The sequence below is a fragment of the Engystomops pustulosus genome, chromosome 4 (genome assembly GCF_040894005.1).
Source record: "Engystomops pustulosus chromosome 4, aEngPut4.maternal, whole genome shotgun sequence".
Classification (NCBI taxonomy): Eukaryota; Metazoa; Chordata; class Amphibia; order Anura; family Leptodactylidae; genus Engystomops; species Engystomops pustulosus.
In genome coordinates this window covers 136850384-136865247 of record NC_092414.1, presented here as the reverse complement: position 1 = coordinate 136865247, position 14864 = coordinate 136850384, and the positions used below count along the sequence as shown (strand labels likewise).

The 14864-nt window shown below is 37.8% G+C and overlaps 1 protein-coding gene and 3 non-coding genes across 6 annotated transcripts in view; 1 reads left to right on the top strand and 3 right to left on the bottom strand.

Annotated features, from left to right (window-relative positions):
- Window positions 1-504: 504 nt before the first annotated feature.
- TRNAP-UGG (transfer RNA proline (anticodon UGG)) lies at window positions 505-576 on the top strand. Its single transcript has one exon. It is a non-coding gene; the product is annotated as a tRNA-Pro (tRNA).
- A 177-nt stretch (window positions 577-753) lies between these two features.
- Window positions 754-825, bottom strand: TRNAP-UGG (transfer RNA proline (anticodon UGG)). Its single transcript has one exon. It is a non-coding gene; the product is annotated as a tRNA-Pro (tRNA).
- A 7365-nt stretch (window positions 826-8190) lies between these two features.
- On the bottom strand, window positions 8191-8262 carry TRNAP-UGG (transfer RNA proline (anticodon UGG)). Its single transcript has one exon. It is a non-coding gene; the product is annotated as a tRNA-Pro (tRNA).
- Window positions 8263-9423: 1161 nt separating this feature from the next.
- Window positions 9424-14864, bottom strand: part of IMPDH1 (inosine monophosphate dehydrogenase 1) — a 99211-nt gene continuing 93770 nt past the window's right edge. For all 3 annotated transcript variants that reach the window (XM_072147574.1, XM_072147575.1, XM_072147576.1), the window contains exon 15: window positions 9424-13480. In XM_072147574.1, coding sequence (XP_072003675.1) covers window positions 13459-13480 — 22 coding nt within the window. In that variant the 3' untranslated portion in view covers window positions 9424-13458. The remainder of the gene's footprint in view (window positions 13481-14864) is intronic.

Sequence of the window (14864 nt, the reverse complement as noted above, 5' to 3'; positions counted from 1 at the left end):
TCCATGGCCTCCTTCCTTCTAAAATCAACTTTGAACTAATGCTAATGAGGCTAATGACGGCTTTGGGTGGTGTTACCAGAGCCCCTCTGTGCACTGGCTTCACAGCCTGTTATGCTGTGCTGAAGCAGGTCTTACCACCACCGTGCTCTCTCAGCACTTCCCCCTTCCTTTGCCTGTTGTAAACTCACACAATTAATCACGCAATGCCCTTTTGGGTGATTAATTTTAATGTTAATTTTAGAAGGAAGGAAGCCATAGATTATCACAGTAATGGTTCCTGGATCTATTAGTAAGTGTCCCTGATTAATTATGCTTGAATTTGGTGGTATATTTCCTTTAATGAGCTATTCTATACCCAGAAAACCCATGTAGAGAGATGCTGGTTGACACTAGACAGCACTTGACTGTGTTGTAGTTCACATACCAACACGAAAACTAAATTCAGGCTAGACCGTATCTGCAGCAACTTTAAATCCACGTGATGTAGCAAGGTTTCCTGTGTGAGGCTCGTTGGTCTAGGGGTATGATTCTCGCTTTGGGTGCGAGAGGTCCCGGGTTCAAATCCCGGACGAGCCCTATTTTGTTTTTCGTGTAAAGGAGGAATAGTAAAGCTAATAACATCGGTAATTCAACAATCCATTATTTAATTAAAATGGTGCGGGGAATGATTTTAGTTAGCATCTAAAAAAAAGTAATCTTTATTCAGCAACAAAAGAGGGAAAAAATATGTTATATTTGTAATAATACAAAAATGGGCTCGTCCGGGATTTGAACCCGGGACCTCTCGCACCCAAAGCGAGAATCATACCCCTAGACCAACGAGCCAGCTGAATGAATGTGTGTGTTTTTGTGTTATGAGGATAGGAAGCAGATGCATGCTACACTGTTGTGAATCACACCAGAATATTTGTGCTTGTTCTATGACACTGTATAACGGCAGTCATCCAGTACATCGAAGTGCTGCATATGGATTGTTACTCAGTGCCGATTATACAGTATAAACATACACTTTGCTGAAGGGATTCTAGTCAGAATTGTACACTATGTAATAGTATAATGTTGTACAAATATTTGTTCCAGCATTGCTTAGAGTATTATTCCGGTCGTTTTTAATTGTTTACACAAAACAAAATGAAACTAAATGATTCAGGTTATAATTGCTCAACCATATGCACTGCAAACAAATATAGGGAGCATTAAAATGCATCCTAGATCTCCAAGAATTAAATATTCCATTTGCAATTCTTCAGGAAGGAAACACGTCGGAATGGTGAGGACAAATGATATCATTAATTCTATTGTTTAATTTTACAATAACCAAGTGAAGTATCCTCTTCCAAATGAGCTGCTGTCCTGGATTACAACAGTCTCTAGCTAGTGGCTTTATTGGAGAGCACTGATTTTTGGCTTGTAAGATACTTGTAGAGACTTTGTGTTAATTAATCCTGTTCTGCAAAGCTGGATGATCCTGCAGTTGCTTGTGATCTTGTTATCTATCATTACATATGTATGTATGTTTACCACTAAGTGGGTAAAAGGGGCAACCAAGGTCCCCCCCTTTTCCTTTTAATATGAATTTACTCACATTTTCCTGTAAAACCAATACTCCTGACTCTAAACATTCTGCTGTATGCACCCTTAGTGCACCTAATATCAAAATCCGAACTATTATTTATGTTCAGGCATTTTTAAGGTCCCTCAAGCCGTATATATGTTTTTTTTTAAAGGCTGGACAGCCCCTTTAATACCTAACTGAAAAATCACTAAAGAGGGTAACTAAAGACTTACAAGCCCCAGGGAAAACTTTTAACTTGGGGTTCCCATGCAACTTACTTAACACCCTGCCAGGTTCATTGTCAGGGTCTCAGAAGGGACCGAAGAGCTGCTCAGTGCAGTGATATGTCGGCCACCCACCAATTGATAGCTTATCATAAGGAGTGGAATTTTATTTAAACATTTTTGTGTGTATCATAAAAGTTCATTGTCCTAGTAATATATATATATATATATATATATATATATATATATATATATATATATATATATATATATATATTCATGACCTAAGATGACCCCTATATATGTCTACAGCTTTCTTAAAAATATAATTCTTCCTGACTATGTTTAAAGAAGGGGAAATCATGTCAGTAAGATTTCAGTGTTCAGATAATCTTTCAAAGACAACATACAGTGTACGTCTTTTGTACTGTATATTAACAACTAGGGCAAATTGCCTTTCAAGGATACAAGATCTATTTAAAGCAAGTGAGCAAAAGAAGCTTAGAGATTACAGTATTAGGAAACCCCAAGCTTTCCAATCAGTATACAGACCATAACTTCCTGGAATTGACTGAAGGTGCCCAACACTCTCTGTAGTCACAATTCGAATTCACAAAACTGTGTTCAAATATCCATTTCCTATATGTGTTACACTACATAAAACTACATATGTTTTATCAGCCCACAGAATAAAAATGTCATGTTAATTTACTCCTTTATATAAAGCATCCCAGTGAATCAATTCAACACAACACTGTAGGGGCATTTATTTAGGGCACTCTCTATATAATTAATTCACCTGGCATCAGGTTGCCATTGTTGATATTAATTTAGTGGGTACAGCATATATTATATATTTAAATTATGTTGAATTCTTTTTTTCAGAGCTCAAAATCTTGATGGTTTAAAGTGCAGGAGAATAGTATAATTTGAAATACACAGAGTTTATTTTCGTGTAGCGGCAGAGTCTGGTCAGTTGTGGAATGCAGGATATATTTATGTACGGCACAGCATTGTTTATTTGTGGAGTGAGGGGTATATATAGGGTATAACAAAAAGGTTGGGATGGTGGAAAACTAAAAGTATATGTGTCAAATATTTTTAAAAAATCTATCCAAATCTATCTAAACACGGTGTGATACACCTTGATGTATCACACCGAAACCTCGCTACTTGTTCCAATAAAAATCACCTTTATTTGACCTGAATTCTGGAGTGCTGCCTACCATTTCCAACGCATATATATATATATATATATAATTATTCCCTGCCTCAAAATGCAGGGTCAATTTGTCCCATATTTTTTTTTTTTTTTTGATGCGATTTTTATTTCTTGAATTGTCTCCATTGTTATCTACCAATTTTTTACCCATTTAGATTTTCGACAATTACAGCGCCATGACTTGAATCGTAGATTGAATCAATGTCAAATTTTTCCTGGGAAGACTGAATCTGCAACAAAAAAAAAAAATGGGAGTTCCCATTTAAGATTTTAAAGTTGCCCCTCAACTTTGGTATCATTGGATAGATTTTTGAAAAATATTTGACACAAATAGGTTTAGCTTTTTGTTCCGATGTGAGATATTTTGCGAGCTATTCCACAGTCCCAACCTTTTTGTTACACCTAGTATATATGATACATGCAGACAAAATGCAGTCAGCTGTGGTGTGAGATATATGTGACATACTATTAATATAAAGAACACCTTCCTATTAATAAACAATTAAAAATCAGAAAAAATGACACATGACTTAATATGCAGCAAGGCGCAATTATGTGTTTATTAGTTGGATAACTGATACAAATCAGAGAAATGTATCATTGTGTATACTAGTGTTATCATCCTCTTGAATTGAACACTAGCAGCACCTTGTGGTTGTTTGTGACATAGAAATCAATCTTAAATCATTATATTCATATATAGTCATAATCAAATAATAAACAACAAACATCACTTGTACGGAAGATTTTAAATTGTTTAATGATAGGAAGGTGTTCTTTATTTTAATAGTATGTCATAATAAAGGTTATGTTCTGGACAAAGGGTTCCAGTGAGATCTGCCAACTGGACCTCTTTTTGTATATACAAGACCATACTCAGCATGTGTAGTCACTTTGAGAAACTTCTATGAGACACAAATCTGTTGCAACAGCATGAAACCAAGTGCATCAAGAAAGAATAGATTAACAAATAGCATACAACACTATTAAATAATGTAGCCCAACTTGCAGAAAGCAAGTGAAAAAAAAACTAATGCACAGTGCACCAGTTTTAATATTTTGGGCCATTGCGTGAATGCAGCCTAAGGCCCTTTTCATAAGATATGATTGAAATCCATTTCAAGCATATTTAGAGTATTTCCAACCCGAACATGTCTAAAGACTTAAATGCTTGCATATGGCAACCAGTGATGTAACTAGAAGCTGATGGGCCCCAGTGCAAAGTCTGTGCCAGGCCCCCAACTATTACTATAAACCCTACATTATAGTCTTCTCATATTGGAAAGTGACACCATAAGGCCCCCTAAACCTCTTGGGCCCAGGTGCAATCGCAACCTCTGCACCCCCTAAAGTTACACCCCTGATGGCAACTGGCAATATACAGTAAAGAATAAAAGTTTGGACACACCTTCTCATTCAAAGAGTTTATTGTGAAAATATGTCTTATATTCTAGGTTCTTCAAAGTAGCCACCTTTTGCTTTGATTACTGCTTTGCATACTCTTGGCATTCTCTTGATGCTCTTTAAGAGATAGTCACCTGAACTGTTCTTCCAAAAGTTTTAAAGGCGATGCTTAGCACTTGTTGGCCCTTTTGCCTTCATTGTGCGGTCCAGCTCACCCCAAACGTTCTCTTTTGGGTTCAGGTCTGGTGACTGTAGAGGCCAGATCATCTGGTATAGCACCCCATCACTCTCCTTCTTGGTAAAATAGCCCTTACACAGCCTTTGTGGTGTGTGGTGTCATTGTCCTGTTGAAAAATAAATGATGGTCCAACTAAATGCAAAGCAGCTGTGGTAACCATTCAGTATATCTTCAATTTTGAATAAGTCCCCAACAGTGTCACCAGCAAAGCACCACCACACCATCACACACTTCATGGAGGTAACCAGCCATGTAAAGTCCATTCGTTCATTTCCACTGATCTAATGTCTATTCCTTGTGTTCTTTAGCCCAAACAAGTCTCTTATGCTTGTTGCCTTTCCTCAGCAGTGGTTTCCTAGGAGTTATTTTACCATGAAGGCTTCTACACACAGTTATTGTAGAGGTATGTCTGCTGCTAGAACTCTGTGTGGCATTGTCCTATTCTCTAATCTGAGCTGCTGTTAACCTGTGATGAACCTATCCTCCACAGCAGAGGTCCTCATGTGAGCCAAGTTTTCCCAATTTTTTGACTGACTGATCTTGATTTCTCATTTTTCTTTACTTAGCTGCTTTTTTATAGCCATAATACAAAGTCTAACAGTCTATTCAGTAGAACTATCAGCTGTTTATCCACCTGACTTCTACACCCCTGCAACCCCATTTACAAGGCAAGAAATTCCACTTATTATACCTGACAGGGCACACCTGTGATGTGAAAACCTTTTCGAGGGACTACCTCTTGAAGCTCATCAAGAGAATGCCAAAAGTGTGCAAAGCAGTAATTAAACCAAACGGTGGCTACTTTGGAAAACCTAGAATATAAGACATATTTTCAGTTGTTTCATACTTTTTTGTTAAGTATATAATTCCACATGTGTTAATTCATAGTTTTGATGCCTTCAGTGCAATTTTTATAGTCCTGAAAATGCAGAAAACTCTTTGAATGAGAAGGTGTGTCCAAACTTTTGGTCTGTACTGTATGTTTTGTTGCATTACTAAAAACATTACCATAGTTACCAGAGCCAAGCGTTTAGGTCTAAACACATACGGGAAGAAATTCTCCAAATCCATTTGTAATTCAGGAGCATCTTGTGAACACATCCTTAGTGTCCATCATTATTTATTAAAAGAAATTGGTGCTACTGCCCATCATATTGTGGCCCCATCTCATATCCCCGTGATCCTGTGGGCCTCCATCATAGTGCCCCCTCATTTTGCAGGCCCCCAATCCTCCTCCTTTCTACCCCGGTTCCCCAGCTGCTTTCCTCTTCCTTCTATGTGGCTTCTATGTGCAGTTATGCTGGCAGACAGGATGATACCATCACATGAAAAGCAGAGTGGGTCCTGCCAGCGGGGGCACACACCATCATGTAAGTGTGTCTGGTTTACAATCCTTAACCCCTTAGCGCTCTGCGCCGTAGCTGTACTGCGCTGAGTCCCGCGAATAGCGCTCAGCGCAGTACAGCTACTGCGCAGAGACGATGCCGGTTCAGCGCTGTATAGCAGCCGAACCGGCATCGCTAGCCGCGGGACATCCCCGGCTAACACCCGCGGTCGGAGTGGGCTCCGATCGCGGGTGTTTAACCCGTTAAATGCCGCGGTCAACGCGACCGCGGCATTTAACATGCCTTCTGGGGGTCTTTACCCCCACGATCGGCCCCCCCGCACCGTTTTCGGCGGGGCCGATCGCTGTTTTGGCACCTCTGGGGTCCGATCGGGACCCCAGAGAAGCCTGGAGGGTTTACCTTTAAGATGCCGTCTGTGACGTCATCTTAAAGGCAAAGTGTCAGCCTATGCATCTGCATAGGCTGGCACTGATAATACCCTGCAATACATTAGTATTGCAGAGTATTATCAAGAACAAGCAATCAGATGATTGCTTGTTCATATCCCATGGTGGATCATGTAAAAAAAATGTAAAAAAAAATGTTTTTCAATAAAAAATTACTTTATAAATCACTAAAAATGCCCATAAGCCCCAAAACATATAAAGAGACATATAACGCTCAAAAAAGTCTAAATCATAACACAAACCCCACATATATAGTATCACCGCGTCCGTAACAATCTATAGAATAAAACTAAATAACTATTGAACCCATATGATGAACGCCGTAAAAAAAAAACGTTAAAAACCCGCCAAAAATTAAGATTTTTACCTATTATATCCCACTAAAAATGCAATAAAAAGTGATCAACAAAACATATGTACTCCAGAATGATATTGTTGCAAAGAACAACATGTCCCGCAAAAAACAAGCCATCAACCATCTCTGTAGCCAAAAACGTAACAATGTTATGCCACTTGGAAGACGGCGATGCAAAAATGATAGATTTTTCCCCACATTAGGATTTTATTTGGCAAATTTAGTAAAACATAAGAAAAAATATTCATGTCTGGTATCCCCGTAATCGTATCGACCCATAGAATAAAGATAACAGGATTATTAGGCTATACGGTGAACACAAAAAAAAAAAAAAAAGTAAAAAATCCAGTACAGAATTGATGCTTTTCTACTCATGACCTCAAAAAAAGTTCCAAAATTTTCAACAATAGGTGATACCAACCCCAAAATGGTAACACTGGAAAAAGCATCTCGTCCCACAAAAAAAATGCCGTCACATGGCCCAAATAACGGAAAAGCGAAAATGTTATAGCCTTCAAAAGGGGGCAACCAGAAAACTAAAATCCTGGCAGCTGCAGGGCGCTCCTTCCCTTCTGCGCCTTGCTGTGCCCCCATAACACAAGTAATGTCCACATGTGGGGGGTCTCTGCACTCAGGAGAAATTGTAGAACAAATTTTATGGTGAGTTTTCTCTTTTTATCTTTTGGAAATGTGTAAATTTTAGGGCTAGATGAACGTATAACCGACAAAATTTGACCATTCTAAATTTCACCGCCATTTTGATTCAATTACTATGAAGATCTCAAGGGGTTAACAATCTTTGTAAATGCTGTTTCTGATAGTTTGAGGGGTGCAGATTTGAAAATGGGTTGGTTATATAGGGGGTTTTGTTGCTAAATATGTAAAATTTGATTTCAAACAGTATTTATCCCCAAAATAGTCAATTCCGAAAATATGGAAAATCGCTATTCGATTTGTAGGCCGCGTGACGTCAAAATAAATTATCCAAACATTTAAAAAATTATGAAAATGTAAAGTAGACAAATGGGAAATGTTATTCTGCAAGTTATTTAGGTGGTAAATCGATCTGCCTGAAAACGCGGTGATTTTGAATTTCGAAAATGGCAAATTTTTCTAAAAATTCATCATTTTTTTCTTTTTTTTGTAAATAAACGCAAAACGTAGCAGCCAAAATTTACCACTAAAATGAAGTACAACATGTGGGGAAAAAACAATCTCAGAATCGCTTTGATAAGTAACAGTGTTCAAAAGTTATAACCATATAAAGAGACGCAGGTCAAATTTAAAAAAAAAGTTGCGAGCCTTAACCTGCAAACAGGCTGCGTCCTTAAGGGGTTAATCAACTTACTCAAACAACTTACTCAAAAGGTCAACAACAAGTCAATGAGCAATAGTTAAAAGGGCTCGTCCGGGATTTGAACCCGGGACCTCTCGCACCCAAAGCGAGAATCATACCCCTAGACCAACGAGCCATGTGTTTGCTAGCAGAAAATTAGGTCTCAAACATCTGCTTGTGGGAGCTACAGCAGCATAATATTCTAGCAGGCTCTGGTAAAAGCTGTAGTGAATGGGAGGCAACTAAAATATTGCAGTGGCTCTACCCATAATTGGGCTACATGATTTAATATGAAGCTGGATACTGTAGCTACTTGTGTTGCACCAAGTTGGATCACTATGCAACACCGCATATATCTGATGTACAATATACAACCATATTCTTGTGATCAATGGAGGCCTGACTGCTGTGGGTAAGGGAGAGCAATCACTTTGCATTGAGAAGTTATCCTGTATGGAAAAAGAGTAATCCATTGTAATATTTCCCAATTTGCTCGGATAATACTGGGGATGCTAAAAGCACTATTGATTTATAGAAGACCTGTCAACCTATTAAAAAAAAAAAAAAAAAAGCTCTAGGAGCTTCTTAATGCTCTGGATGCGCTACAACCACATGTATACAGGAGACTTTAATGTGGGTATGTTATGAAGGGCATCTTTTGTCACTTTATGCATTAATTTATTGACATAAGCACTACCGAGCACAAGCACTTTATAACAATAATCATTCTGCTAGTATAATTTATTTGGCCGAGTATTGTTTGCCATGACACCCTCTATTCAGTGTAAAGTTTACATATTTAAGTGAGTATTAACTATATGTGTATATATATATATATATATATATATGAAATGTAAAATTTCACATGTGCCGTTTGCATTTTTTTTAACCATCCCTGGATTATGCTACTTACATTATGTATTTTTGTCTTAGGTTTTCAATTTTAACAATTAAAATAGGATGTTTTATTCCAGCTGTATGCATTGCCCGTTGTTTCTTCCGATAGGTTGATATGGTTTGTTTTAAGTAGCATGCATCTTCTCGCCTGAACCTGCAACCCAAGTTATTTATAATGCTATGGAAGCAAGAACAAAGCCCCTCACAACATCTTGTGCCCCTATCTTGTCTTGGGTTATCCCTGACAAGCGGTGTTCAGGCTGGGAAATGCATACAGTTAAAGAACCTTATCAGGTTGGATGGATGATATAGATGGCTCAATATTGATGGGTCCTTACTCCAAAGTGATAAAATTTAGTTGCCAGTTAGGAGTTAAACACACAACCATATAAAGACAAAGTTGGTTGATAGATTCACTTTATTATACCATAAATACAGTGATACAAAGACAAAAAGTGGACTGATCAGAATATAATGAATGCATTAGAACAAATGAATTCATACAGAAAGAATCAGCATACCAGGTGGGTAGGAAACCTGATGGACCCAGACCACTTTACATCTCATATATGTGTGTCAGTTCTACACCTCTGGACTGGTGGGAGGGCTCAAAGTTTTGCAAAGAATGTCGCTTTAATCGTTGACTGAGCAATATCTGCCAAGACATGTACATTGCCTTTTACTAACGCCACATTGAGACATTGCAGAAGGAGTTTCAAAATTGTCTAAAGTAAAATAATGTGAATAGGATTTTTAATCCCTTTACAAGTAGCAGAGTTTTACACTTTTAGAATTAAAGGGCAAACATTTTTAGATCGTTACCATCAGAGGAAGGATTTGGGCATACAATTGTCATGTGGATTTTGCCAAATTTAACATTGCAGTATAATTCTCTATTAGATCTATAGGAATGAATATTATTATATTAGGCTCAGTTCACAGTTGCATCTAGGCATTGTGTAATACAAAGAGCATTTTGGAATTATGTTCAAAAGAGCGTAACGGAAAAGGTGAACATAATGTCTGCCTTTTCCCATAGACTTCAATGTACAGAAGGTTTACATTCTGCTATTAATAATGTAAGAAAAGCAAAAAAGCTTCTGCACTATTTTTTTCTGCTGTTTAGTAGGGTAAAGGGAACAGAAGCAGTGGAACGCAAGTGTGAACTCAGCCATAGTACATCTTTATCCATTCATGAAAACAATAAAATAAGCAAAAGCCAATCTTCCTGATAAACATTACTTTCTATACGGAGTATAGCTCATGTGAGAAGTCGGTGCAGGAGAAATACATTCTAAAAAGACATATGCAAAGCACAGCTGTGACAAGGTTTATTATTCATCTACTGGAATAAATGACCCTAGAGGTATGGCGATTGTCTGCATAATAAACCATAAACTGAAAGATGAACTTTACATGCACACACAAGACTGGAAAACAGATGCTAGTTAATAAATCTATGGTGAATGAGAATTGTGGCAATGTTATGGCTATGTTTGAGGACATTGTTAAAACAGCAGTAACAGAGCCTTCCTTCATACTCTTCTGGTGAGCATAATCTTAAGTTGTAAAGCATTTAGAACAGCATTTAACACTATAAATCAGATAACGTCTATGTTCCTGGCTATATCTGTAATAAACTTGTGCAATCTGGTAAATTCCAAAATGCAGATTAGGAAAACAACACTAGCTTCTTAACAACTTTCCCAAGTGGAAATGCATCATGGAAAATTACCTTTAAGGCTACATTCACACGACCGTATGATTTCTCCAGTCCCGTATTTACGGGCCGTATATACGTGACGTTTTTCATCCGTATGCAGCACGTATGTAACTCGTATTTTATACGTCCCCATAGACTTCTAGGGCATACGGAACTGAAATACGGGAGAAAATAGGACATGCTCTATATTTTTATACGGCTAGTATACGGTGTGGTACGGAACGGATTTAACAACGGCAATATAAATGGTCAGACGTATTGTCCATTGAAATGAATGTGGCCGTATGTAATCCGTAAAAAAAAACGGTACGGTACGGATACGGCCGTTTTCATACGTCCGTGTGAATGTAGCCTAAGAGTAGTAACATAGAAGGTGTAACAGAAGCTTAGCCTGTTATTCATTGAGTTGTATTTTCTGCTAAAAAAAAACTTGAAGTCTATGGGGAGCAGAAGACCATCCTCTAACCTTTTGTTGTTTTTTTTTTTTTTATTTCTGTGACACTACATTTTAGGAGAGTTTAATAGAAACCCCTTATGTAGGTAGTAGTTTAGTACCAAGTATATTGGAAGATTTCAAAACTATAAAAAACTTACAGCAAACTTGGGCATTGCGTAGTTTATTTTCAAATACTGTGTTTGATAAGATAAAGAATACAAAGCTTTACTGTTGCTTCCATTTTTGCATACCCCTTTACATATGTATGAACCACATCTTGGGGATAACTATTGAGAGTGGAACTACTTTCCAGACTCTCAAACGGTTTAGTATTTTCATATGTTCATTGATCAATACATTTGTTTAATAGTATATGGGTCAGATGAAACTAAAACATGTATGGGCAAGCAAGGGAAAATTTTATTCTGCAGCAAACACATATGGACTCCATACACAAGATTGTCAGAAGCACAATAATATTGTAGCTCATGCACATGCAGTTAACATGGCATTTGGTGTTCGCCTTTAAAAGGTTTTGTTACTTTAAACAAATTTACTTTTAATACAGAAATAAATAGTGCAAGTAATAGTAAAGTTTGTTGCAGACTTAAGTAATGCAATTGTTCTTCTGCTCTTTCTCCTGTAACGAGCAGTGTATCTGAAGTCCAGTAAAATAGAGGTATTGAAAAGAGGCTAAAGATGAACCCTTTCCATACCCAGAGCATATTTCACTTGATTGAGCTCTAAAGGAGATTTCATTATCTATGGAATGGCTGTAAAAAGTGCTTAAATGTAAAAGAAAATCAGTTTTCACTCCCCTACAGCACTGATAAAGATTAAAGGAGCATTTCTAATTAATTCAGTGTGTGTGTGTGTGTGTAAGATGGGCAAAAAAAGGAGGTCCCAATAAACTAAAGAAATATGTTCCCATTATCTTCAATATGTATTTATGCTTAAAAGGGGTATTCTCAGAATAAACCATAACATTAATTTGTCAAAGAATTATACAATTTTTCAATATACTTTGTATTAATTCCTCACGGTTTCCAAATCTCTGCTTATTTAGAGAGAAGATCTCTGCTTTTCTCTGTCATTCTATAGAAAGCTCCAATGTTTATTTTCAGTGGACAGAAATCTGTCATAAGTTATATATAGATAAGTTATATAGCAAGTTTCTTGTAGTCACTTGTAGGACTGATTCATGTAGGTTTGTTGAAGTCAGTGAATATGTAATGAATGCTGGCATTAGACATCGCTAGAATACAAAAGATAATTTTAGAGGTCAGTGGATTTCTAGGTGCATTGGGAGACTTCTGGAGAGCTTTCAAGCTTGAGGACAATTTAGGAAACACAGTACATAACACCACACTGGCAGGTGAAGCTCAGATTTATTGCTTGATGTTCATCAGCATGACATGGTAATAAATATATAATAGATATATTGCTCACAATTTACTAGATGAAACGAATCACAACAAGAAAAAAAACATAATATGTATGAAACAATTCTTTTTTTAAAGGTCTTCCTTAAAATAGTTCATCTCTGACTTGTAACATTCTAAAAACACATTCCAGTAATGAGCAAAATCACCTTGGAAGTATAAAGTGAAACTTGCAGTTTCTCTGTGCGCAGTCCCTGCTGCACACCTCCATGATAATGACAGGATATACATAAAATGGATGCTACATAAAATAGATGCATAAGGGATATTATACCTCCACTGGTGCATACTACAGCACACCCTCCCCTATTTCTGCTGTACTATATTGGAACCAATGGATTAGTTCTGCCAATCCTGGTAACAAGATGCTACATTATAGTACGATACCACTTCCAATACTTCACATTATTAAGAGTCCGAAAAAGGTATCAGATCTGAACCATCTTTATTGAAACCTTTCAATAGCACCATCTCTAAATGCCTTTAAGAAAGGGATTATTAGAACGGTTGTTGGTTTATATAATGGAGAAGAATGCGAGTAGATCTATTAGCATTGCTAATCTATGAGGATAAATGCGTACATCAGCATGGCAGTAGTTTGGTGTTCCATTTAATAAAAGTTCTGTCTCATACATCTGTAGAATGATGTCCTTAGTGCAAATACCACGCCACGCAGTGAGTAGGTAAACATTGCCGAGTTGGATTTCCTGCATTATAGGGAAAAAGGGGAAAGGCGAAGAACAGAGGAGGGACTCTTCAACACATCAAGTGGGCTTGGTTGGAACCAGAGTGGGGATGTTGGGAGTAGACTGGCGATGGCTGCGTCTCCCACTATCAGTATAGCCGCTTCTCGTAACTGGTGAAAATAAAACAATACAGGATAGATTAATACATTTGCTAAAAATAATACCAACTCCATTAAAACTTAGGCTTGTTACTTCTATGTAGTTTTTTTTCCCCTTTTGTAAAACTCATATGATTTTAATGGAAATGTACCATCAAAATAAAGTATGATAAACCAGGGACACTTCCTCATAGATCCAAGTATAGTGACTGTACCAATCTTCTTTTCAAATTATGCTAATGAGCCAGATGGGCTACCCTACTACGGTCTCACATCCCCCCTGCTTCCTCAGCACTTGTGCTCACTGCAAAAGTGCTGAGGGGGAGGGGGGGGGGGGGGAGTACAGTGTAACAGTCTGTAAAGCCATATCAGAGGCGCTAGGGTAGTCCTTCAGGCTCATTAGCAATAATTTGAAAAACTTACTTTAGAAGGTGGGGTGCTATGGATAACAAAGATTACCATAGTCATGTGTCTGGATCTATGAGGAAGTGTCCTTTGCTTAATTTTGATGTCATGCACATAGAATATCCAGGCACACAAAGTTTAAGTTTATGAACAAAGTTTTATTGCGGTAATCCAAAGTATAACGTTTCGGCTAAAATAAGCCTTTGTCAAATACGTCTATCACTGTAAGAAGGAAGTAAGAAAGAGGTCCAGCATTTATGAGTCTGTAGCGCTGCATGGTATTGCACGTCTGTGCTTGTGAATGGTGCACCACGCACCAGAAGTCCCAGACAGCCCATAAAGTGTTGCTTTAAAATAGCACCAAGCGCAGCCGTTCCTGAGGCTCATACCTTGAGCTCAATCAGGCGAACTCTGTGGTGGGGTGATGGCCCTGTATAAGAAGTTCACCCCCAGTGATCTAGAAGATCATATAGAGATCACAATGCGTAGTCCACAGAAGCTTCTCAGTGGACAACATCAGAAAATCATAACACACGTCTCCCTCCCCATGGATCTCCTCTGTCATACATCTAACACATACTGCCTATTATCATCCTCTCCTTGGAGAGAAAAAGCCTACATACACATGAGCGCGCGTTGTTTTCAGGCTGCAAACATCCTTCTGGATCTGCAAAAAGGCTGGCAAATGATGTTGCTAGTCCCAAGCACTTGAGGGGGGTCACATGATTGTGTTCTATAACAACTGATCCGCAAATACAAATATGGACCACCCATGCCATGGGGCATCTGCCTTTCACACTGCCATATACTTCCATTGTAAAACCAGATTGTCAAACACAGGTAGAAATGGGGTCTGGCACGTGTAGTTTTTTCAGAGCGATACAAGATAAAAGATCAACTTGCTGTATGGTCTGTACTGCTATCAAGGTAAATTAGAAGTGTAATACTTAGCATTTTCTCATTGTTATATGCTGCAGAATATAAGACTACT